At 38.3% G+C, this 27,320-nt stretch overlaps 2 protein-coding genes across 4 annotated transcripts; both read right to left on the bottom strand.

Annotated features, from left to right (window-relative positions):
- Positions 1 to 3,448: 3,448 nt before the first annotated feature.
- mogs (mannosyl-oligosaccharide glucosidase) lies at positions 3,449 to 11,774 on the bottom strand. Of its 2 annotated transcripts, none has more exons than XM_077246404.1 (5): positions 11,517 to 11,774; positions 10,752 to 11,156; positions 10,402 to 10,625; positions 5,916 to 6,109; positions 3,449 to 5,503 (listed from the first exon to the last, which is right to left on the bottom strand). In XM_077246404.1, the coding sequence occupies exons 2-5, from the start codon at positions 11,101 to 11,103 to the stop codon at positions 3,739 to 3,741; spliced, it is 2,535 nt and encodes an 844-aa protein (XP_077102519.1). In that variant the 5' UTR covers positions 11,104 to 11,156; positions 11,517 to 11,774; the 3' UTR covers positions 3,449 to 3,738. The 2 variants fall into 2 exon arrangements, with proteins under 2 accessions (XP_077102519.1, XP_077102520.1); XM_077246405.1 differs by having other exon boundaries at positions 11,526 to 11,593.
- Positions 11,775 to 14,749: 2,975 nt separating this feature from the next.
- LOC143753733 (uncharacterized) lies at positions 14,750 to 25,861 on the bottom strand. 2 transcript variants are annotated; one of them, XM_077246407.1, is made up of 8 exons: positions 25,470 to 25,861; positions 25,225 to 25,340; positions 19,205 to 19,307; positions 18,875 to 18,972; positions 18,686 to 18,788; positions 18,292 to 18,383; positions 17,341 to 17,422; positions 14,750 to 17,189 (listed from the first exon to the last, which is right to left on the bottom strand). In XM_077246407.1, the coding sequence occupies exons 1-8, from the start codon at positions 25,732 to 25,734 to the stop codon at positions 16,399 to 16,401; spliced, it is 1,650 nt and encodes a 549-aa protein (XP_077102522.1). In that variant the 5' UTR covers positions 25,735 to 25,861; the 3' UTR covers positions 14,750 to 16,398. The 2 variants fall into 2 exon arrangements, with proteins under 2 accessions (XP_077102522.1, XP_077102521.1); XM_077246406.1 differs by having other exon boundaries at positions 25,225 to 25,364; positions 25,470 to 25,823.
- Positions 25,862 to 27,320: the final 1,459 nt, after the last annotated feature.

The following is a 27,320-nucleotide window of genomic DNA, read 5'->3' as shown; positions in this document are numbered from 1 at the left end:
TTCAACCAGCAACTTATCGCTCTCCTCCGTCGACCGGAGTGTGGGAGTGGGGTTAGGGAAGCCCGATTGCACAACCAAAACCCCACTCAGTGAGCTGCAGGTTTCCCTTGCAGTTCCAGAAATACACCCTTGTGCTCGCCCACCCTTGTCCCCGGACATCCATCCTCGCCTTTCAGGCAGGGAGGGGCCGGAGCTTCGGCTTTCTTCCTGATCGTGACTGCGGAGGGTTCCAGCAGTTCCCCGCCCGCTCTGACTGACTCCCCCACATTCCCAGCAACCTCTTCTCTACTCTGAGCCGCAGCTCCAGAAGCACACCAGCAGGCCAATCTGGCTCTCCTCCAGCTACCTAGAGTTATCTAATCACAATAAATGAGGATAAATTAGCGTAGCACCACAGCGACAGGGCTCACTTCATGTTATGCAGCAGGGTGCTCAATGTTTTAGCACTCTTGCTTGTTTTGGGGATGAGGCCCATTACTTTTTCCTCAACTCCCAAGCTGCAACCTAAACCATTTGGAGAAATCAACAAACTCCTCATGCACTCGCATCAGTTCTCTCTCTACTGTGTAATTCGAGCAGTTAGCAAGGCGTATTTCTTCAACAGGCAGGCTTCGCAACGACTGACCCCCATCAAGGTGATTCAATAAAAGCCTATAAAAGAATTCATCACCTTTTCTGAGGGACAACTACAGACTGAAAAGGGATGAGTCTATTCAAACAGATTGCACTGCTGCTGCTATGAGGAAACAAAATAAGAATGTGGCATCTCTCTCTCTCCCTTTCCTCGCTAACATAAGTAACTATGGTAACAGGCGCACTACATGGCACTGCTTCCACAAGCTCTCCAGAAATAAAACTGTTGGGCTAAGAGTGAGCAGGTAAAGACAAAAGATCCTGGGTGCCACTATTTATAGAGGCAGGCTTACATAATCTCCACACAGACCAGAGCTGGCTGAGGGGAAGGGGTTTTGGGGTGAGTGGCACCGGGCCCCGACCCTAGAATTGAGTGCGCAAGAGTGGTGTCTGGAGGTTACACTGTCGATTATGAGCAAGCTCCAAAGGCTACAGGAGGGGGAGGAAGTTGGAAAGAAATAATCTGTACAGAGAGGGGAAAAAGACGATGGTGGATTGGATTTGGTGGTTGCATTGCTAAAGGGTGAACGCTTTACGTGCGCTTGTTGATCAGCAACTCAAGCTCCCATGGGATGCATATCAGCCTGTGGTGGTGGGAGATGTTCGCCACTGAACGTCACTATATCAGCGATTACATCACCAACCCGACTCACTGAGGTAACAAGTGCTTATGACAGATGGAAAGAACGCTGTCAGGGATAACAAACACAAGACTTTACCCACTGGCACTGTGAGCCACACTCAGCTGAAGGCCTGAGAAGACAATGTTACAATCTGTTAGGCTAATGGTAGTGGAAGGATTGAAAGACACTATAAATCTAAAGAGGTTTAACTGACAAGTCTTCTATAGTGAATAGCTTGTTTAAAGGCAGAACTTTCAGACCTGACATCACAAAATAAATTATTTTGACGCACAGAGAGTGACTAAATGGCTCCCCCTAGCAGTCATGTGCCATTACTACACTCTCAACACTGTAATATTGATTCTTTTGAGCTAGACTGAACGAGGTGTGAATGAACAGCTCCGTTCTTATCCGTCAGTTGATATAATCAGCAAATGAAACCTTCACGCTTCATAAAACAGGAAGCTTTGAGAATTTAATGCAATAATTGTCCCATTACGGGGCAAAAGTGTGACTCAGGTAAATATGCCCCAACTACTCTAACCAATGGATGCAAATAGAGGCTCATCTCAGGATCTCATCAATGCGCAAATGGAGGAACTCTGACTCATCTATTTATGCCTGTGCGTTAGATCTCGCTAATGCTGTTTTGGCTATTATCCCATTGTACCGTGGGCCTGAAGAGAGGGAGGGGGATTGCGCATTGGATGTTTTAGTCACACTGAACAACCAAAAGCTAGGAGAAGCATTTCAAATGGCAATATCTATGAGGACACACATCCTATAATGCCCAAGGGGAATGCGAATATTGAGGAAGATTGTGTTTATTTTCTATCTGATCATTCGTCAGATTGCTGACGTTGCCACATAGTTCTGAAAAGTTGTAAAAACGTTTTAAAAATAACAACAACAAATACCTACCAAACACTGTTGACGCAACCGAGACTGTGTAAACAGAGGGATGTCAATACTTTTATCATTAACAATATAGTTAAACAACGATCCAGGAGGCCCTGAAACAATATTGCTCCATTGTAAACCTACATAATGAATGACAATAATATATTATAAGGTAGACTCCTCAAATAAGTAACAGCAATTGACTATACTAATATATATATATATATATATTTGTATATTCAATTGCTGTTCAATTATGTTATACATGTATAAATTATGTTGATACCAACAGGTACTGCAGCTCAGTTGAATGAAAGCAGGAAGCCTGTTTTAAATCATGCTACATAATTAATATGAGTCAGTTTTGTGCGTTTAAACTTCCTCTGTACTCAAGACAATAAAACAGTGGTCATCAATAAGAACCTGATGTATATTACACTTCCTTATGACATTACGTTAGAGACAAATCTTCAGAATTTGTAAAAGAAATGTAAAGTACAGGGCGTATACACCATAAACCTTAAAAAAATTAAAGTAAAAAATCAATGAATGCGAAATTTTCAGTGGCAACAAAACTGTCCAGAAAGAAAAACAAGTGATCTATCAACTGGCTTTAAAATGCTCTCACACTGAAACCGGCTCATCAGCCCATCCTTATTAGGCCCCTTTTAATATGGCACCATTAAGTACTCTGTAAAAACAGATTGTATTGACTTTTAGCTTCAGAGTACATGAAGCAATTCAGTGAACCTCACTCTTTATGTAAAGGTGTAAACACTCGTCTTCATTTGGCATGAAATTCTGACTGGATTTATGCACTCACACACTTACCTTATGTTCCCTAATCTCTATGATTCAATGAAAACTGAGACGGTCTACCTGAAACACAATAAAAACACATGTAGAGACACAGACTAATTGGCAAATGAACAGACTAAAATTGTAAATTTAATTAAATTAATTGTAATTGTCAAGACACACTTTGAAAGTTGGCTTGACAGCTTCGTTTTAAAGTTCTGAAGAAACAAAAGCCTTGAAATTTAAATGTCTGTAGATCTAACGAACAGAAATCTGATATACAGATTGCAATTCAGTATTGCTGTTATTGCAATTCAACTTCCTGTGAGGCATGGCCAGTTCAATTTATATTCCAACACATTAATAACATACAGTACAAAGAAGCAAATCCTGGCTATAATCAGTAAAAATCACAATGCTTTTAAAGAAACACCATCCATAAAAAGATATGATTTGAATATTTAAGTATGAGATTCAATTAAACTGAAGAAAGATTTTATGAGAAGATTTCAATTTATTCTTTCAAACAAAGCCAAACAGCAATGGACCAAAAAAAAAAAAAGTGCACTGTCTTACTGCTCCTTAAACCTGAGGATATAATCACATTAAACCAGACGTAAAATTTAAAAAACGTTTTTTTTTCTTAATTATATTAAATGAGCCAAAAAAAAAAAACACCTATTATCTAAATTACGTAAAAATTAAATACACTTTGTAGTAGCAAACATATGGCACCAATTGAGCATCATGATTTTTAATTCTGATTCTGGCTTGCTACTGATTTTCAATACTCTTCAGCCATTATCAGTACAGTCAGAGCCGACCAGCCAGTAAAGGGGTGACTGCCCTGCCCTCTTCCAGTGCTATCACTGTACTGCTCCCAGATGTATCCTGTTTCCAGATACTGCTTGTAAACATTATTGATAATGTTAGTCCTGAGCTCTTGGTAGAGGGTAGCTGCCTTCTCTTTGTATGGCCCTTCTATGCTGCCATAGTGATGCAGTGCTCTAACAGCCAGGTAGTTGATGTTGATCCAGATCGGTCCTCGCCAGTAGGGGGCGTCATGTTCCGTGTTCCTCTTCATGTAGAGGGGATCTGCGCGTGAGAGTGAGCGCAGGCCATAGGGCGTCCAAAGGCGTTCAGGGTCTCGAATGTCTCTCAGAATATGCTCCATTTTTGGCGAGTGTGGTGTCAAAATATGAAGCAAGAACGGAAAAAGGCTAACGTAGCCTAATGCATTCACGTACTGCAGCTTAGGGGCTCTGCGAACGGAGCGAACCAACCGTGAGACTGGGAACTGGTGCCGTGGTTGTCCGGGGGGCACAAACACTTTCTCCTGCTGAAGTGATACCGCCTGGGTGTGATTGCCGTAGTCACTGAAGGTGTGCAGATTCTCGGACCAGTGCAGTTTGTTTAACAGATCGTTATTGTTGAGGGTACGATGGGTGTTTTCATACACCTGGTGGGGTTCCCCGAGTATTCGTGCCACATTTGCCATGATGCCAGAGGCAAGGGTCATCCAGCAATACAAGTCTACATGCCTCTCATCAGCAGATGGGTGGGAAGCTCGTGGGTAGTCGTCCAAGCCAGATGTCAGGGTCTTGGGATTTAAGAAAAGGTTGGTGTCTTTGTCCCTGCCTCGCCAACGGTAGGAGTTGGCAATGGGTCCAGCTTGTGTGGTGTTAAACCACTCAAACCAAATCTGCAGTCTTGGGTACAACCTTCTCAAGAAAGGAAGCATGGTCTGAGAGGACAACGACTCTGGTTGAGCATCCCACTTCTCCAGCAACTCCTGTAGGGCCAGGAAGAGCGTGGGAGGGTTTGCGTTTTCGTTGTGCTGCACTATAAACTCAGACGGTACTTTGCTGCGTGCTTCATCATCCAAGATTTGTTCACGTGGTATCCAGCCCTCTACGTTGATGAGATCGAGCCAGTGTGCAATAACCCCCTGAGTTAACTGACTGTCCCATTTGTTGAGGAGAAGTTGATGAAATCCTTCGTCCCAAAGAAAGCCCCTTGGAAAGAAAGATCGCGATGGTACCGCCGTAAACAGCGGCCCCTCAGGGTAAAGCACAGGGTGCTCATTATAAACTGACTGTACAACAGACTGTCCAAAGAAATATCCCAAGCCCCCAAGCATGTTGCTTAAAGCTGCCTTGGCAAATTCGATCTGCGACGATGTGAATCCTTTTGCTTGGAGGCCAAATGTACCCTCAAACTTCTCATCAAAAGCCATCTTACGCTTCTCCAGCTCGTCCGTAAGCACCGAGCCCACAAGTTGATTCGGTCGTTCACGGAAGCTTCCAGATTCAAACAAAACTTCAATCTGGAAAGGGGTTTGAACGGTCACCTGATGCACCACAAAATCACTCTCCCTCTTGGGATCTTTCTGGTGATTCTGGTGGTTAGTGACTTTGTAAGAATCCAAAGCAAAATAAGATACTTTTTCACCTTTGGGGGGACTGAAAACAAATTTGTTATTTAGGCTGTTTCTCACTATATCTGTCAGCTTATCAAGGCCAGGGCTCCTAGTTTGCAGGAAATTATATCTGAAAAGAAAAGAGTAAAACAATACAGTAACTTGTTGAAATAACATCAGCAAACCTAAAATGTCTTTAATTTTCTTCACACCCCTCCACTCTGTTTATCTGAGCATCATATGCTACTAATAATATATTTTGTGTTTGAGAAGCAATTGGATTTCCTATTTGTTGAAGTGCATTAAATTTCAAAACTAAAAATGTTTTCTACAGCTTTCTATAGCTTTGTAAAAAAAAAAAAGCTGTAAATTATCAGTAAATAGTACATATTATTAACTTACTACATATTGTTTTAATTTAATATTTAATTAGTTTTTTATTCTGAATAATGATTGCTGAAAACCTACATTCAACCCCATTTCTATTGTTCACAATTATTACTTATTACATAAGCTTCTAGTTTATAATAAACGTAAAATACCTGGCATATTTGCCACCAGCACCTTCCCCTGCAGTTGGTTTGCCAAAAGTGATCTTGAAGTTGCCAAGCTCCTCAGAACTTCCTGTCACAGAGCTCAAGCGATTTTTCTCCTCTACATGAGCCTGCAATGTACCTTGAATATCCGTGGCAGCGTAGAACATAAGCGAGATCACAGGAGCTGAGGAAGCAATGCTCTGCCAATCAGAAACAAAGACAGATTTGATGTTATGAATTTCGATAGTGTAATATAATTATAAAAATTATAAAAATATATATATATATATATATATATATTAACCACATATTAAAAGAAAGCTGATGTTATGCGGAGTTGACACACTGTCTAGCATACTCTACAGTATCCGACATTCTGAAAATCACGCAGATTGTATATTTCCACCCAAATTTCATCCAAATAATTTTATATTGGTAGGAAAAAGATAGTTAGGCCTTCAATTGGTGACTGTTTTAAATACCTAAACCTGTACAAGTATCAAGTCCCCACAACGTTTTATTTAATACATTTTCAGAAATTTACAATAATTTCTAATTACTGGAGACTACCCTTATAAGGAGCAATTTCTTGCCAATAAAATATTTCAGAGGTTAAACATTTAGTAAGTTCCATTAACTTTTTTTGTGAATAATTAAGACAATTTTAATTTTGACTTCCTTTGAAAGCCACAATTTAATATTTACCTTGATATTACCAGGTTTTCCATGACTGTGAGAATTGTGACCTTAAAGGGTTAGTTCACCCAAAAATGAAAATTACCCCATGATTTACTCACCCTCAAATCCTTCTAGGTATATATGACATTCTTCTTTCTGACGAATACAATCTGAGTTATATTAAAAAATGTCCAGGCTCTTCCAACGCTTTATAATGGCAGTTCATGTTTTTAAGTCCATCAAAGTGCATCCATCCATCATAAAAGTAATCCACACGGATCCTCGGGGGTTAATAGAGGCCTTCTGAAGTGAAACCGATGTGTTCGTGTAAGAAAAAGATCCATATTTAAAACTTCGACTAAAATAACTAGCTTCCGGCAGACGGCCGTACGCATACAAGTTGACTGGCTGATTTATACTTCTGCGTCGGACCTACGCCGGAGCCTCTACTATAGACTACGCGTTGGTTTTCATTTATACTTCTGCGTCGTTGTCGGTGTTGACACGCAATTGACCGTTCGCAAAGATCTGCCCCCTTTAGTAACTGTTGCTATGTCCGACAAGCCACACCATGTTATCACACAGTGAAAAATACATCGCGGAGCAAAGAAAACATTGACAACTCGCTGACAGACCAGGTTACTTTTGATACTAAACAAAGTCTCAACCTTCAAATTTGTTCATTTAAACAATATTTAAAAACAATAAATACTGTTTTGAGGCTCTTTAATGTGTCGTGACAGATCGTAGAGCCTCTTAAAGCCGCTCGTGAACCAATCATCTCGTCCTTATAGTTAATTTATAGCATCAAATAAACATGAATGAACATAAGAAGGAATATTGTTTTAACCGCGGAAAAACAGTGCAATACGTTTTTCAAGTTCAAATCCTCCCATGTTAATCTAGTAACTCTCCTGACTGATTTGTCAGACAAAAATGGCAGATGCCAGATTGTGATTGGTCAGATCGCCTGTCAATCAAACTCCCTGCCAAGGGTCACCCAAGGGAGGGTTTCTAGCAGACCAATCACAGCGCTTGTGTCCGCGTAGAATTGACGCCTTGTTACATTTTTGGAGAGGTGCACGTCAGGGTACACGCGCTACACACAGCCTACCACGTAGCTATGGCGTGAGTTCGACGCAGAAGTATAAATTGGGCTTGAAGCCACAAGAGTAAAGGCTGATTTATACTTCTGCGTCAGACCTACGCCAGAGCCTCTACGCCAGGGGTCGTGGAACCTTTTTTCCAAGAAGAGCCAAACAAACAAAAAAAATTAGAGATATTTTTCAAAAGAGCCACAGCAGTTTACACTCGTGTATTAGAAATATTTGCCAATTTTTATTTAATAACAACAGCAGTAATATAAGACTCGCACTGGTAGTAATTCTGGTAGTTATATACAACACCAGTAAGGTGGCAATAACGCTGTTGTTTTTTGACTCATTGACACCCAAGCTAAGGCTACTTCATACTATATTTTGTTCACTGACATAGTGATGGTTTCTCTCTTCACGCACTTTATTACCCGTCACATACCGCCCGATTATGCTTATCTGTGCTATATTGCTCACATCGGTAGACTCATCCAAGGAAAGCGAAAAGTAACTACCTGAACTGATGTCGTTGATTTGTACGATCATGAACAGTTCTTGCAGAGAAAGGCTTGTCTTCAATTTTTTGGATAATTTTATCCTTGTTTGGGAGGTCGTTAAACAGTTATTTTGCCACACTGCATGCAACCCTTAATGTAGTCTCCATCTGTAAATGGTTTCCCACCCAGCACAATCTCCAGAGCGCCAACAAAGCTTGCAGATTTCAGATTCCCTGCTTTATTATTCCATCCTAGCAGCTGCTGCTGTCCGGTTTCCATTCTCCGCTGAAGCTCAGCGCAAGCTTTTCTCCTGCATTCCCCATTGGGATATTTTGTGGCGAATGCTGCATGGTGCGTCTCAAAATGTCTCTTAATATTTTACTTTTTGAGCGACGCAATATGTTCATTGCAAATGAGACACACTGCCGACCCCAACTTCTCCACAAATGCAAATTGATCCGTCCATTCGGGCTGAAATGAACGGTAATCGTCGTTTTTTTGTTTTTTTCGCCATTTTCCTCTCATTGACGATGATTTTTAATTTAGCCAGCTAGGTAGTTATGTAACTTGATCTTGACTTGACGCAGGCCTAAACACGTCGGCCAATTAATATTCAGCTCTCTGAAAGGTCGGCTAGCTACAGGCCAAAAGCCGCTGTCAATCATATTAAGCTGCAAGTCTCTTACCTAAATATTTTGAACATATTTAATTTAATTTTACACATTCATAATCAAATATGCTGATAGTTTAAAAATAATTTTATCATCATGTTCGAGGGTGTATTTTCAGTCAACATTTGAAAATTGGAGAGCCATATAAAATCCTGAAAAGAGCCATATATGGCTCCCGACCCCTGCTCTATAGACAACGTATTGGTTTTCATTTAAGCCTATTTTATGCTTCTGCGTCGAATCGACGGCGTATCCTTGCAGACCCCTCTGCGTCGCCGCAAACCCCTCTCCGACCCCTCCGCCGTAGCTCGACGTGCACCTCCAAAAAATTGTAACTACGCGTTGAGGCGATGCAGACCGCAAGGGCTGTGATTGGTCAAATGCACCGCGATGCAATGCAACCTGACGCAGAACCATTAAACGGCCACGACGCCGTAGGAGTGACAGCGTAGCTACGTCGTGGAGTTGATGCAGAAGCATAATGAGGCCTTTATACCTCTGCGTCGTTGTCCGCGTTGACGCGCAATTAGACATGCAGAGGTAGCATGTGAAACCTGAGGGAGGGGTTCTAGCAGACCAATCACAGCGGTTGCGTCCGCATACAATTGACGCACTGTTACATTTTTGGAGAGGTGCACGTCAGGGTACGCCGAAGGGTACGCGCGCTACACACAGCCTACGGCGTAGCTACAGTATGAGTTTGACGCAGAAGTATAAACTGGGCTTAACCAGTGATGCATGTATGAAATAGGATGTAGGAGTGTCATAAGTTTAGACGCCTCTCGCGGTTCAAACAAAGAGGGCTGGGCAACAAACTCAAGGTCCTCCGACATTTCTTATTAAAAATTGTCGTTTTAGGCTTCAAATTCGTGTCTGGTGTTTTGTTTTGCTCTATCCTCTGCGCTTCCGCGTCCGTCATTACGTTGTGCCGGAAGCTAGTTATTTTAGTCGATAAAGCTTAAAATATGGATCTTTTTCTTAAACGAACACATTGATTCACTTCAGAAGGCCTTTATTAAGCTGTGTGGGTTGCTTTTATGATGAATATAATGCACTTTGATGGACTTCAAAACATAAACTGCCATTCACTGCCACTATAAAGCTTGGAAGAGCCAGGACATTTTTTATTATAACTCCGATTGTATTCGTCTGAAAGAAGAATGTCATATATACCTAGGATGACTTTAGGGTGAGTAAGTCATGGGGTAATTTAAATTTTTGGTTGAACTAACCGTTTAATGTATATTGATTTAATTTATTAATAATTTAACAAAGATGTATTTGAAATAAAGCAATATTATTATGATTATACAAAATAAAATTGTTCTTCATGAAACCGAGAAGCGCATTTTCCCACAAAGTGTGGAAAAAAGTTAATTTTAATGATCAAAACTCCCCAGACTATGAGCACTGAAACAATTCATATTTTTATTGTACATTACTCCAATTATATTACACTAAAATATACTTATGTTTAACAGTTTTATAATAATAAATCAGATAATGCTAGCTTTCAAACACATAAACTGTAAGAGCATTAGTCTTTACGTACATGTTGTTTTGCAGTAATCCTCCAAGTCCAGTCTCCACCATGATCTCCACCCATACGCTTCACAAACTCTGTCGTCAGTGTAAAATCACGGTCATGGATCTCCTGGACTCCAAAAGATACTCCATCATGCATTATCCATCCGTAGCCCTGCAAATGGTCGCCTTGCTCACAAGTGTGCCTAAGATTTCCATCCATATCAGTGAACTGACGCATCCACATTAAGCCTATAGAAAATAAATAAATCAATAGAAAAGGCAGGGTTGTAATAATCTCACAACATCACAAAGAAAAAAAAATATAGACAAAGTAAATGGTGCATAAAGACAAAGTGTGAATTTAAAGCACCCCACCTGTCACAACAGATCTAGGACTTCTTGTTTTCATCCCGAAGTACACCTGGGGGCGGTAGGAGCCCCAATATCTTTCGGGAGACACAGCAGGACTTGAACTATTAGCATCCAGGACCCGTGGAGAAGGGTGCAAAGTCATGACCCTCCTGGCCAAGGATGAGCGCATATAAAGGGCATAGAAGAACCAGATGAGACTGAAGATACACAAACCGATGGATATATTGATAAACACCTTCCCAATGTCCGTTTTCTTTTTTTTCTCCTTGCGTGGCGGAGCAGGTGTTTTATCCTCCTTTCTTGGGGTAGGTAACACACCATCACCACTTGCAACCCTCTTCCTCCGCCGACCCATCTTTCTTTTTACCTGGCCAAGCCGGTCCGAGGATGACAATCATTCAAATGCACCTGGAATTCACCAAAAGTCAAGAGGTTTTGACTACAGGTTTAGACTGTTGACACAGTGATTGCAACATAAGCTCATAAACTATATCAGTCTTAAAGTAATGCATTTACGGGAAGACATGCCCCTAAAATATGGTTATAATGTTAGACCTGTCTAAGACAAGATTCTGCCAATCGAATTGGCTACCTGAAAAAAAGGAATGAGGAAATGAATGAACGAATGAATGAATGAATGAGATTTAGCTCGTCAGTGTCTATTTAACGTGTCTGCAATGATCATTCTCTCTGCACTAAAGGTGGACGAAGCATTGAAAAAAATTACTATAGCAAGGCAAACACAAATTATAATAATAATGACGTTACCTTACGTACGTGTCAGTACTGTACTGAACATTGTAATCAACAGCACAGTCACTTCCGCCTTTCTTTACGAAGCTGACAACAAACAGATGCATGTTCAAAATAAAAGTCCTCCAGTGATTTACTATTACTGGCTAAAGACAAAACTGAAAATTATGTAGTAGTTTAACCCTCTACTGCACGGTGTTGCCATATGGCAACATATCCTTTCTTTGGAGATTTCTTGAAATTTGAAAATAAATATATGCTCTGATTAATCTTAAATTCATGGTAGAACCTGGTGGTAACCAATGATATGCTTTGATGACATCACGACACTACACACACCCTTGCAACGTCATTCTTTTCACACACTTTTGATGACTCCAGCTGCTGAAAAAGTGCTTGTGTATATGTGAAGATTTTCCTCATTTTTTTCATATTTCTTCGGAATAAAAAAATACATCAAGCATCTGGGGTAAGTTCTAATCTTATTTCAATCATTGTCACATTGTTTTGATACTTATATTACCTTTTTATTTAATAAAATAGGTATGTTGCCATATGGCAACATTGTGCGGTAATGGAACAATATTTTGCCCATGCTAATGCAGAGTAGCTTTGTATGAATGACAATGAATGGATGCACTGATATAGTTGGATGGTTGTATTCTACTCATATATTTATATATATTTGTATATATTTATAAAGTAAAGTAAAAGTAAAGTATAAAAGTAAAATATATATCCGTCTTGACCGCTTTGATCACTGGCCAGAGATGGGTGCACCAAAAGGAAGGTGCAAGAATCCTGGCTGCAAGGGCATCGTCAGAGGGGTTTGCTCTAAGTGCAAGGTGCACCTCTGCTTAAAGGTGGGGTATGTTAATCGCAAAACGGCCGGCAGATTTTGAAAATACACAACTCAAAAGGTCCTACCTTCTTTCCTCCAACGCTGGCCCTGACTCCACCCACTCGAAGAGGGGCATGGGGGAGTGGTACGACCGTTTGATTGACGCACTTACTGTCCAATGATTCTAGGTGGTCTTGGAAATGATTGGCTGGAGTTTTTCGAGTCCTGCCCGTTCCACAGATGATTAAATTTGTTAATTTTCATGTCAGTGCTTCTAACTCAGTGGCTGTAAGTGGGTTAGGAATAGGATTTCAAGTGATTTTGAAAAAATGGTCAAAAAAGAAAATCACATACCCCACCTTTAACGGAGAGAACAACTGCTTTAAGGCGTTTCACATCGAGTAGTTTCACTTGAACAGTTCTTATGAGTTTGCGTCAGATGTTTTGTAAATGTTGTTGAATTAATACTTTGAAAATGAGTTTCATATTTTTTACACAAAGCTCTTGAAAACATTTTAAATAATAAAAACAATTTCATTTCTAAAAGACAGGTCTGTAATCATCAATGAATTTCATGTCATTTTGGGAGAAAACGCATCAGGCTGTTCCATTGTCGCACAATGTTGCGACGCACCCAAAAGTACCCCCCCCCCCCCAAAAAAAAAAAAAGAAATGTTAATTTGAGTCTATTTTATATATAAAAAAACACTGTAACATTTTTTTCCATGATTGCATAATAATGCGTGCAGTAGAGGGTTAATCATCACGCGTTAGTCGTCACCATCATTTCTTCAAATCACATGTGGCTTTCTTTATTTTTAGAGCACAAAATATTCTGAAAAATGTCTCGATGTTTTTGTCCATACATATAAAGTCAAGGGAGACCAATGTTGTTTGGACCTCAGTGACATTCAAAATATTAAGTAATAATAATAATTCATTACATTTACAGCGCTTTTCTTGGCACTCAAATCGCTTTACATAGTAGGGGGAATCTCAACCACCACCAAGTGAGTCTCAATACTCCCCAGGTCGTAAATCAGTATATCATGTGCAGAATTTTCCAGCACTGGTAAGGTAACTTTTTCATATAAAAAATAAATAAATAATGAACCCCAAGAGAGTTTACACAAACCGAGAAAGTCAAAAAGTGTCAGGTTGTGCCCCACTCTCCCCGACCCCTACAACTTTGTGCGTCTGGAAACATGAACTTATGATCTGATAACTGACCCTTTTCACATTCCCAAAGACTTTGGACCACTAATTAGAACAACAGATCCTGATGAATTCAAGTGAATTAATGCCCTTCAACCGCATGATGGAGGGGACACAGAGCTCTGTTGGGACTCCGGTATGGAAGCACCAATTTGAATGTACTAAAATGCTATTTCAGAAGCATTACACTATGCATTTGAACAATCTTTTATGGTATATTTGTGCACATTTACACAAAACATAATATAAACCGATCAACATCTGCTGGATTCTTTTTTATTCCTAGTTCCTACACAACAGATATTTCTTTTTTCCAGCTGGCTCTGACTGGCTCACCGCCCAGACTAAGATATTTGTTTTCACGGATGCTGATACAAAGGACAAAGAGTTAAAACGTACTGTTTTGGCATTCATTGATTGAAAGCACAAAGTCTGTAGTAAGTATTAAAAGTTTATTTTTATATTCTGGTTCTGTCAACACAAGACAGACATTTTGCCAATTAAACAAGCTGAATACTATTACCAATTTATACTATAAATTGTGCTTAGAGCAGCAACAACAGCAGCTTCCTCTCCCTCTATTAATGCCACAAACAACAGTTATCGGCACCCTTAATCCACCTATCAATATTTAGGTTAGCGTGGGAGCCATTTTGCTATTTCATGTGTAACCTTTTTGTACTTGTTGGCTTTATACTAACATTCCCGCAAACCCTTTTGCATTGGTTTATGATGTCTTCTCATTCATCACTACAAACACTAATTATGTGGTTTTACTTTGCCTATTGCAGATGATTCATGCATTGATAAATGAAATTTTATAAATACTTGTATGATTTAACATATAGCCAAGATAATTGTAATTATAGTTTTTTTTGTACAAATGGTAATGTATTGCATATTAGACTTACAAACTATAAGATCATAAAAACAAGTCTGGATTAAGGTGTGATACAAACTTGTAAGATTATTTGAAAAAATGTTTGTTTTATAACCACCTATACAAATCAACATGACTGGTTTTTATCAAAATGGGCAATTTTGGATGATTTATATATGCATCTATTTTTACCATGTATGACAATCATATTAAATATACCATATCTAATGTGCATTTTTGGTTTGGTGAAAATAAACATCTCAATGTTACTACTGTTAAATAAAAATATTACTAATTGAGATAACCTTTCAATTCAATTCAATTCAATTCAAATTTATTTGTATAGCGCTTTTCACAATACACATTGTCTCAAAGCAGCTTTACAGAAAGTGCTCTGTAACCTTTCTCATTAAATCATTATCATTAATTTCTCACGCTGACATTTGGGTTGAATATTTACTAGAACTTATACTATAACCAGTCTTAACCAATCATAGCTCCTGTAATATTTTGGAATTCAAAGACCATTATTTACTATAAATGGACAACTTTACATTACACAGCAGTTTTAATACAGACCAAGTAACCTATACAATAATTATTTTTTGAGAACCAGGTAATCCTTTGCCTGAAGGTGCATGAATTTATTAGTAATAAAGTTGCTGACGTTACATAACAGCTATTAACAGTCTTTTTAAGGTAAAATATATACAACACTCTTTCACATTTCTTCCAATTAATGGAGATATTTCAAACATTTTGAAAGGGAAATCTACTGCACACGGCATACAAACATGAAGTCAACATGAAACTGATAGTTTACTTCAGAAATCTGATGTATTTCTCAGTGAAACAGGATATTCAATGAGAAAACAAAATGTAGGTACTTGATTTTAATCCAAAGGGAATTGTTTGGAGAATCAAAAGTGGCAGTTTCAGAATGTAACCAGGTGGCTAGTGGGAAGCGGTTGAAAGGGATTTGTGATGTTAACTAGCAAAAAGGAAATGGTTTCAGAAACCGTCCAAAATTGCATACTCTCGAGTAATTATTTTGAATAAATAATTAGCCAATGACCGCCAAAAAAACATGTTCTATATAGTATGAATGTAATCTGAATGTATTTGCCATCTACCAGCGTCAGTTGCGTCGCTTCACTGCATTTCACAAATCCTCTACCATGGCCTCATGGGATAGTGTAAAGTGTCCATTATATGCACATTTCAGAATCTCAGAGGGAGTAGTAGATCATTCAGATACATTTTGCTTACATGTGAATTCAGACATATTTCATTGTCACAAACTGTTTTTCGCCTACTATTTAGAAGTGAAATAAGCGATTTCGGATGCAGCCAGCAAAAACGTATCTTTCACAAGTTCAAACTTACACACAATTAGAGTGTATAAGGTTTAATGTGTATTTGGCGTGCTGTCCGGAAGTGAGGAGATGGGGTGGTGGAGGATGCAGTTAAACTGTCAATGAACGGAGGTAAGTTTGCTGTGTATATATACACCTGACTTGTTGATTGAGTTGATTAGCAGAGTGTGCTCCACTCGTGTTTAAATAGGTTTAATTATCTGAACGTGCTCCTCCCGAACTTTGTTAATAAATCATCATATTGTGAGAGAGATACCATATTCTATCCACCTTATTTTTCAGCAGCGCAGCCATATGTAAATTGAATGCATCTGGATTTCGGTGTCAACCCGCCTCCAGGTATTTTAGCTGTACAAAACAGTTTGTTATGCTCCTTGACAATGCAAACTGGTATTTCTTACTTTACTTTTTTAATTTATTATCATAATGATAGATACACTGGTCTGTAGTGCAAATTGTTTTTCCCGTATTTTTGTTAATCTTCTCGTATTTCCGTATAGATTAGAGGCCAATGAGTCGGATGTCTCATAAAGAAAATAGCTTACTTCCGCATTGAAAAATAAGGTGGAAGACTTGTTGTGAAGTCTACATTTGTCCAGTAGTCACACAGATTCTCTGTTGGTGTTTCACCAGAATGTACTTGTGTGCAAACATCCGCCCACATCGATCGCAACCGAAAGGCTTCTCACGTGTGTGGATCTTCATATGCGTTTTGAGGTTCGACGACTGGTTGAACATTTTTCCACAGAGGTTACAACCATAAGGCTTTTCCCCTGTGTGAACAGTCACATGCTTTTTGAGGTTGCTTTGATCTGAGAACTGCTTGCCACAATGCAGGCATCTGAATGGTTTTTCTCCTCTATGGATGCTGTGGTGTCTTTTGAGACTAGACGCCTGACTGAATCTTTTACCGCAGAGTGTACAGTTGTGGAGCCTCTCCCTAGTATGAAGTTTTTGATGCAATAGGAGGGTGCTGGGTTGAGAGAATGCTTTTCCACAATGTTTACACATAAACTTGTCTTTCCTTTGCATCTGAGGAGAATGTGACTGTTTGAAAGAAAAGCACGATGTGAAAGGGGGCTGCTCGGATTGAGAAATGTTGTTACCACCATTGCGTTGTGTTAAATGGCCTTCAATATCAGGCATAGATAAGCCATTAGAGTCTATTGGAGTTGCATAGGAACACATAGGATCTGCGCTCCCTCTGTACATCAAGAACTGATTCACAGAAGGTCCTCCGTTGCATTCAGATTCACCGTAGGATGGATGGTTTGTGGTTACGTCTAATCTCCTGGAAACCCATGAGGTATAGGAAGGGATAGGCTGTGGGTTAGTCTCTGCTTCTCCATCACAACCTCTCTCCATTCTGGTTTCACCTATTGTGAAATACAACATGCTTAAATGGAAATTACTAATTAAATACAGGCTCACAACAAGAATGTGATTGATTCATTTGTAAAACAGACACTTCACATCAGGTGATCTATAAAATAAGCAATTGAATAAATAAAACAAATTTCTAATTACCATTGAGTAAATGTGCACCTTCACCTCTGTCATACATTTCAGGGTTTTCGTCCTCAAGAAGATCAGGTTGCATTCCATTGGGCTGCCAGAGGAACAAATCATTGACACTGAATTTAGTCAAATTTATCAGAATTTTTTTTGTTTTGTTTTTTTGACATACTGTCGCTATACTTTGAAATCTGAAATTTGATGTGTTGGTAACACTTAGCAATAAGGTCCCATTCGTTAACGTTAGTTAAAACACTACAACTAACTAACTAAGAGCAATACACTTGTTACAGCATTTTCTAATCTTTGTTAACGGTAGTTATTGAAATACAACTGTTCATTGTTAGTTCATGTTTGCTCAGGTCCATTAAGTAATATTAACAGATACGTTTAATTTTAGCAAGTTAATAGTAAATGTTGAAATTAAGTATTTTTCATTGTTAGTTCGTTAACTGACATAGTTATCTTATGTCAATAAATGAAATTTATTGTAAAGTGTTACCAATTTGTCTTTTAATCTGAATATACTACTATACTAAAGCATAAAAAAAAAGCTTACTATGAAGGTAAAAATTTGAATCCACTGTTCCCGGGAGCAAACGCGCTTTCAGATCCCCATATCAAACAAAAAAGCTGTGCTAATTTTTCCAAAAAAATCATGATCCTAACCTACATCTCCTTTATCGACTCTGTAGTGTAGCTTCAATGTATCCTATAATTAAATAGTGGGCTTATAAATAGCTGTTGAGATTCTCAGTTGAAACGGACTGGAGGCTTGGACCTGGAAACAGTATTCCATGTGTCACGACTTAACGAGCGAGAGCAAAAATTATGAAAACAAAAAAAAAGGGCAGAAGTATGGAAATTGTCACAACTGTAGAAAAGCAGTTTTTGTGTCATGAGCCTGATCTGTAAGCAAAGACAGGTATATTCAAAAGTTGACCATCTCTCATGCTAACTAACCTCTTGATGGCAGTGTTGGACTGTGTCCTGGTCCATGAAGTTTTCTCTATGACCTGCTACAAAGTTTTCTGCACTCCGGTACTGACTGTCATCTAACCAGAAAAGAAAAAAAAAAGTAGAAATAATTCAGGGTACACAAAGATTAATTTCCATTTTAAAACTCAATTTCCATTCAAAAGTTTGTTGCATTTTAGTAGTTTTTTTCTTGAAAATAAATATAAAAAACACAATAAACAACAGATAAAATAACACTATTATTAATAGCAACATTTCTTTGCATAATTGATATTTTATAAATCTATTCCACCAAACAGATGTGTGTAATAATAACTCATCGGATTATACACATTATTCCTTAAATAAGTTACAAATAACAAAACCCCACCATACTCACAATTTCCGTCCGTCTTTGTTTCTCCCAACGATTGTTCACACCTGATATTGTCAGGTCTCTCCTCTTTAATAATAAGAACATCTGGCTCATCATCCCCTACAGACTGATAAAATGCACAATGCCACCATGAATCCTCATACATTATTAGTGATCACCTGAGCTCACTGATGGAGACATGCAGTTTCCTACCTCTTGATGGCAGTGCTGGATTGTGTTTTGGTCAATGATGTTTTCTTTGTGGACTGTTACAAAGACTTCTGCACTCTGGCACAGGGCGTCATCTTCAACTGCAAGGTGGATGTAACAGTAATGCAAGCTTTTTCATATATTGGTGAATTTTAAAACATTATTATTTGACTTGATAATTTATTCTTACAATCCTTGCAAACCATATTTTGTCTTCTTGTTGACTTGAATGACATGTAAACTGATCTCAGATCCAAGCTGTACACTTAACCCCTACAATAAGTTACAAAGGACAAAACAATTACACAAATACATGAAAGGCCCTGTACTCACGATTTTCAGTAGTCTCTGTTTCTCTTTCTGACTGTTCACACCTCATGTTTTCAGGTTTCTCCTTTTTAATAATGAAAACATCTGGCTCATCACTCCCTACAGACTGATACAAATGTTGCAATGAATACTGAGAGGAAATGTGTATGGAATAGGGAATCTGAACAGAATTAGTGGTGATACTATCAACTGATATTAGCTAAATACACTATCTTGATATTTAGAGATATGGGTGGCCAAGGGCTTATTAGTGTTCAAAAGTTTGGGGTCGCTAAAATTCAAATTAATACTTTTTTTTAATAGAGCAAGGATGCATTACACTGACCAAAAGTGACAGGAATGAGATTTATAATATTACAAAATATTTCTATTCTTAAAATGAATGGGGGAAAGTGTATCTCTGATTATTAAACAAAAATATTTTACTGTTTTCAACTGATAAGACGACGACATTTTCTTGGGCAGCAAATCCACATATTAGAATGATTTCTGAGGAATCATGTGACTTCCATTATAGGAAACAATTACATTTTAAATTATATTAAAGTAGAAAACATTATTTTGAATTGTAATAATACTTCACAATATTACCGTTTTACTGCATTTTTGGTCAAATAAAATAAGAGACTCATTTCAAAAACATTAAAAACCCTTTCTGACTCCAAACTTTTGAACAGAATATATTTTTTATATAAACAAACACAATTCAATTATAGCAAGCAACATACAAACAAAACTGCTGAAAGGTAATGCAAACTTACAACATATGTATGCCACATCACTCTAAAAACTGTTAATTATCCTAAAGGGATCAAGTGTAGGTTATTTCAAAGTTGTTGTTTTTTACTATTATTTTTATAGGTCATTTCAGAGAATTGTTGAGAGGCTAGCATAACACAAAAGATGGAATCTGTGATAAATGGGAAAAATATAAGAACTGTTTGGAAAACTGTTTGAGTGCTTTGAGATAAAGATAAACACAGAGAAAGAATCAGTGCAACTGATTGAATGAACAGTGAAGAGGTTTGCAGTTAAAGGGTTTGTTCACCCAAAAAATGTTCCCATAATTTACTCACTCTCAAGCCATCCTATATGACTTTCTTCTTTCGGGCCAAACACACAATCTGAGGTATATAAAAAAAAACATCTTCAATGCTTTATAATGGGATTGAATGGTAGCTTATATTTTGAACCCCAAAAAGCGCATCCATCCATCCATCCATCATAAAAGTAATTCTCCAGGGTGTTAATAAAGGCATTCATTATATTATATTCAGCCATATTTATAACTTTAGAAACTATAATTAGTGACTTCCGGTAATGGCCGTAAGCGTGTCTAAGTTCTGGCGGAAGTGTTACCTCTGACCCGACATATGAGATTGTCGGGTCAGGATGCAAAAGTAGTGGTGTTTCTCAATGTCAAGGAAGGATCCTCGGAAGCCGTTATTTCGAGGATGCTACGTCATCGACATCCGTCGAAGGACTGTTCCAATGTCGAGGATCCTCAGAATTTCAACCAAGGACTGAGCCCTTCGTTCGAAAAATATCCCATACACAGGAAAGGATTCATGTGTAGCCTTCGCCCTTTCAAATCACCCCTATGCGCCAGCTTTGCTATCTTGTTCAAAAAATAAAAAATGTCGGACGTTAGCGGAGTCAGAGCAATAAGGAGGCAATATGCTTTTAAATGTAAGTATATTTACGTTACCATACATTTGTTATAACCGTCTGAATGTTGGTTCTTTCTATACATTGTGTGTTTGAAAAGCTTCTAGGATCCCCGGGATCTGTTGGAAATCTAACAGGATACTGCCCATATAAAGAAAGCTGTTATATAATGTCTATATGATATCTATGATGTAATGTGTAGTTTTATAGACCAATTTCGAGCCGACGTCACAGTTACATCACGGCGCTAGCTGGAGGCAAAACAAAGGGAAAACTGCAGGCGGCCAATACAAACCAGCACAGATTCGGCTACATAATAAGGAGCTTAAATTACTATTATTATTATTAAATGTGATCTTGTTGTGTTGTTGGATGCAAGAATCAATGAAAAATGAATATGCTGTATCTGGAATTTTTATTTCTAGAAAATATTCACATCATTAAAATTGCACCGTAATGTCAACTCTTTACATTGTCGTCTTCTTGGCGCTGGCTAGGCAGAACTGCGGATCGTACCACACAAGTCTTGTACATGACCATTCATCACATAGTTATAGGCATCTAAAGATTTATATGACCCCAGTATGTCTTTACGCTCGGTTTCTCTATCGGATAGGTGTAGGACTGAGCCTAGCGTTAACGTTAATCCTGTCAGATCGTCCATCCATTGCCTGAGCGTGTACGGGTCAGCCAATCTGGTTCCGTCTGTTAAAATTAACTTTTGCAAATAACAATCGCGGTCCTGGACAGTGAGTGACCTTGCACATTAAGATAAAATCGGATTTTCTCCAGTCATTGTTAAAAAACAAGCTAACAAAACTTGCAAACTAACGTTAGGGAAGCGGCCAGAGGGATCGTTCTGCAACCACCTAAGCTCCGCCCACAGAAAAACATCACCATGTTTACTAACTGAAAAGGGGTCTATTGGATAGATTTGGTATTACTCCCCTTTAGACTTACAATATATACCATAGACAAAGGATATTGGGTCGAGCTTCTACTCCAGCCGGCGCCGGTGCATTGTATTATCTATTCATAATAAAAGACCAAGGTTTGGGGCACTTTTCGTTTGGACCATTTCATTTCCATTTCTAACAGTCACTTATTTGCTTTAAAAAGTATTTTAAAATGTCAATGACGTCATACACATCGTACCCCCAGAGATACTGCTTTACGGCAATCTTTCAGTCACTTTGGTGCGTTCGTGCTCTGCACTTTCTTTTCTCTCGAGGCATCGACAACACAGCTGACACAGGTAAATACACGAGCTAGAAGAGTTTTTGTTTTGTTGTTTTTAAACACCACGCCGAAAATACACACACACACATTCTGGTCCTGCTTCGGATGCCACGATACCATCAAGCGGTATCTCTGGTCATAATCAGTCCTTCACTGACCAATCAGCGTTCATTAACAGAGTGCTAGCGTGTTATGGGCAACAATAACTCAACCTGTAAGAAATCGAAAGGACATAAGTACTCGTTCATACAACTTTCGACCTATAACCCATGTTGAACTTGCAAAACCTACAATCAAATCTGAGATTTCTCAACGGCAATCGGGTGAAAGAGACAAATTTAGCCGTCTAGCTCCATAGACTCCCATTCATTTTGCACTCAGGGCGAATGCCTCCCAGTGGAACTCTGGTGGAACTACAACCAAAATTCGTGACAATAGGGCTTAATTCATAGATGCCACCTACGTCACTACAAATAGAACCCCGTCATATTGACGACCGATCTCGACCGGTATGGCCGCCCAAACTGCCCATTTGAATGAGAGAGAAAGACAGAGATACCGGGAGAAAATTTTAATTTTAGGCTCCGATCCTTATTTGTTACTCCCAGTTTTCTTTTGTCCTTTATTATCTGCCCCAGACTTGCCCCAATTTGCCTTCCATGATATTTATATTGTGCATAACCCCTCCCCATACAGGGTGGATCGCTTGAAGGCTTTCAAGATTACAGACACGTATCAATATGCTGTGGCTGGACGGGTAAAAGACGTAAAAGAGCGGCACCTGGCCACCAAGAATTTATATTTAATCATGGGATATGTTGGTATTATAAAAGAAATTTAAATGTATCATTTTGGTGGTAGTTTGCTCTGACTAGGTAGCGAGTTGTTAGCTAGCTAAGTGGCTCAGCTGGTAGCTTGCCAGCTGTTAGCCATGGCTCACGGCTAGCTGTCATTAATTTGGATTGGGCCTGTCACGATAGTCAATAAATCAATTAATCGCACGAAAAAAAAAAGAGCCCGATAGTTTTTCTGGCCGCGATAATTTCCATTTGCATGCTTGTTTTCCTCGTTTCTCTCTCTCTCTACCAAAGAGACTGGATGACAACTCTGTTTAAGACATAACCGACATATTTTACGTGAATACTCTCCAAAACGGACATTTAAACATAATGTTGTGTGTATCTGTCCATTCAAACACGAAACAGAGCTCAATTCATTACTCGCGCGCTGTATAGGGGTCTATGGCTGCACGCTTCGGGTCGGGTGTGTGTGCACAGAAAGATGAGACATGATACAATATTAGACATTCATACAATATGAGACATTTCTTCTATCCTTTTCTTTTGGTATAGAATAAAATAAAATACCAGTTCGGGGTTCCTCTTTTGGCTGTTGCAGTCAACTGCACAACATATTGCAGGCTTTACTGAGACCGTCGGTCGTTAAGATGGCGGCGCAAAGCTACAGTGACGTCATGTGAACCGAACGAATAGGGAGTGACCAGGCTCTCCGTAGACGGGCTTTGGTGTAAGCAAGGTGAGAGTAGACGCCTCTACTCTCACCTAAGCTCTACTTGGGCTTCAAAAAGCAAGGTACCATTAACTCCCATTATAAAGCTTAGAAAAATAGGTGACTCCCATTATAAAACTTGGAAGAGCCAGGATATATTTTTTATATAACTCAGATAACGTTAGTGTCAGGGGCATCGCTAGGCCCTTTTTAGGGGGGCTTCAGCCCCCCTAAACTTCTGCCTAGCCCCCCAAAAATGTGTGATTAATGTAGGCTACACAAATTCGTGTTCGCTTCAGTCTTGTTATAATCAGATTCAGCGCGTTCTTCATCTTCAATCCGCAGCGGCGCCGAGCAGAGAGGACGTCAGAAACAGAGGACAGGATGTGTGTGTGTGTGTGTGTGTGTGTGTGTGTGTGTGTGTGTGTTCATCTGAGCCTCATTGGTCTGTCACTGCTCGTCAATGTCAGAATATTTGAGATGACCAATCAAATCAAAGTGGGCGGGCTTTATGTTCACAGACGCTGCTGAGCGCGAATTTTAACAGTGCGACTCGCCGCGTATGGTCAAGTGCGAGATTATAAGATGTAAGTTGTTAAACTTAACATTTCATATGTGACATTTTAGGTCATAAATGTTAAACCAATGACAAAAAATAATCAGGCAAACTAATATAGTTTTGTCTAGTTTCGCCATTTTGAACTGAAAATAGGCCTATGTACGTGACTTATGTAATGTAATAATTAGTTTACTGTCATTGTGAGGGGGCAAGAAACATTAACAAAGCCGTTTTCATCATGTTAGGCACAAGATTAATAATGAATGTGTACATATTGAGAATATAATAGACTACAAATTGTAGCCTTTAGTAAATTAAAAAAGCTCAGCTTTAGGAGGGGAAGAGAAAGGGATGAAGATACTAAGAAAAAAAGAAAGAGTGATGGAGATGAGGAGAGAGCAGGTATTGACAAATAATCTACTGCCCACTGACATGGTTTTAAAGCCATTTCTTATCCTTTTTTGTTTTTGGTCTTAAAAATGTCTTGAAATACACATAGGCTATCAGAGAAATAAAAAATTTGAACCCCCTACCAACCTCAAATTTAGGACCTCTTTGATTATAAATCCCTGTCTACGGCCCTGTATTAGGCATAAGATCAATAATGAAGGTGTAGCCTACATATTGTGAACACATTTAATAAACTTAATTACCTAGCTTTAGTAGCTTTCAGTAAATAAACGCGTCTGAAAAAATGATTCATAGGCCAAATCAAATGCTGAACACTGACTCCACTCTCACCTAAGCTCTACTTGGGCTTCAAAAAGCAAGGTATGATTCACTCCCATTATAAAGCTTAGAAAAATGGATGACTCCCATTATAAAACTTGGGAGAGCCAGGATTTATTTTTTATATAACTCAGATAACGTTAGTGTGAAGGTGGCTTGAGGGCGAATAGTAAATTTGGGTTAATTTTATGGGTGAACTAAGTTAACCCTTTAACTGCCGATTATCAGACAGAGTACGAGGACAAAACATAAATAATACAATGTTTCTTGATAAGATTAAGGCAATGAGATACACACTCCAGTCATTGTTTATGCAGACCTGGTCAAGTCTTTCGGGCTGAAGTAGTGAGTTAACGTTACCGCTGTGAACTGATCCCTCTTCACAACCAACATCATTAACGTTACACACCGAAGCGACTTTCACGCTGATTCTCCCTGGAAATAAGCATAGTACCTTCACTGTGAACAATAAAGTCACAATAGTGGCGTTCAATATAATGGAGTTATCCAAAACCGCTGTCAACACTGTTATATCTGAATGATTCCCATTCCAATCACCCTTACCTGACACTTTTTCATGAACACTAGTTCTGGTCATGGCAGTTGATTCGTTCATCAGTTTATGCGCTCTTCGATAAAATGAATCCCGGATTTCTATCGTTTTCAATTTCTTTTTAAGGAGGTTATTCTCCTTTTTTGTTTGTGATATTTCAAGATGTAATTCGGCATAGCTGTCTTCAACAAGTTTGCAGATTTCTGCCACAGCGGCGTTTGCAAGAACTTCCATAACTGAAGCTATTTGCGTTTGAAACGTTATTATATTTGCCATTGTGTTGACATCTATTTTGACGAAACTAACATTAGTGAGCCAATTCAAACGAGTGTGTGTGTACTATATTGTGTGTACTGGTCTTCCTCAAAGCGCGAAGCTGGCCATGAGTCGACAACATCCGCTTGGGATTTTTAAAATAAAAGCTCATATCCTACTGAAAAATGTTCATGTCCGGATAATTTACGTCAGATATTTATATGGACGGAATATTAAACTAAATTTTTTTGAAGATTAAACCACATTGACCTATCCCTTTAAGGCAAAAAAATTATAGTTTTTATGCACTAGTCAATATAAGTGTTTCTTTTATTGCACTTTAAAGACTGTATTATCAATATATATATATATATATATACATACATATATATATATATATATATATATATATATATATATATATATATATATATTTATATATATATATATATATATATATATATTTTTTTTTTTTTTTTTTTTTTTTATCAAATGCACTTATTAATTTTTTGTTTTGCAGAGGGGGTTGTTTGGTCATTTGTCTGATTTTTTATATATATATATATATATATATATATATATATATATATATATATATATTTTTTTTTTTTTTTATCTGGTGGTTGACTTTTTTTCGATTTATGGAGTGACTAAAAAAGATATCCTAAATCCCCTCTGTAAAAACTCTAATGATAACAAGATGAAACAAGAATTTTGAACCTTTCTTTATTCAATGTTCAGATTTCTGTTCTGAACGCTTGCTAATTCGATAGTTAAGATGGATAATGCTTTATTTGCATATATAATGCACTATTTGCATATGTAAACATAACATTTCAGAAAGCTTGTAATACAAAAAGAAAAACATATTATCCACTTCATAAAAACATAGATTATAAATGCAACAAGAAAAATTATATGTGGATGTTAAAAAATCATTGCAAATTGTTGACGGTCAATGCATGAAAAAAGTAGTGTTTCATACAGACTTATTTTACAGCCTTAATTTATGTAGTGTCAGTCTATCTCAAGTGGTCCAATAGAGGTTGCTTGACAGTTTTTAATCTTCCTATTTTTCCGGAGTGCTTACCACTTATTGCCACTTAGCCTATTACTAAACAGACCACAGCGGCCTACTGACTGCTATGTTTTTGCCCATCTGGCATAAAACATGATTTGAGCAATGAAGATGTTAACCTAAACAAACCTTAAAGCAACTGTTGCTTGGAAGATATTCATTAATTTAGAGCTTTTTAGTTAAATAGAGCTTTAATAAGTTGTAAAGATACATTTATTTCCACCTGTTAGGCCCGGCTTGATCGGCCCAAAGAAGGTTTTCTGATTATGCGGGTTAAGGTCTCTGCGCGTTACCGTCTTTCCGCGTGGCAAAGTAATTGGATTAAATGAGTACATTTTCTCATATGCATCAACTCGTTATTTCATCTGACTCCATAAATTAAAAAGGTTTTAATGATATCTGGGTATCATTAAAAGTGAGCGAATGTTTGATTATTCTTTTTTAACTCTATAAGAGTCGATCAGAATAAAATCAAATGTTTATAATTTATTATGTCAGGTAAATGTATCATGCCAGTTGCATAATCAGT

Source organism: Siphateles boraxobius, unplaced genomic scaffold (assembly GCF_051911475.1).
Source record: "Siphateles boraxobius isolate OS27281-9 unplaced genomic scaffold, OSU_SipBor_1 29, whole genome shotgun sequence".
NCBI lineage: Eukaryota > Metazoa > Chordata > Actinopteri > Cypriniformes > Leuciscidae > Siphateles > Siphateles boraxobius.
This window is presented reverse-complemented; position numbering and strand designations above follow the sequence as displayed.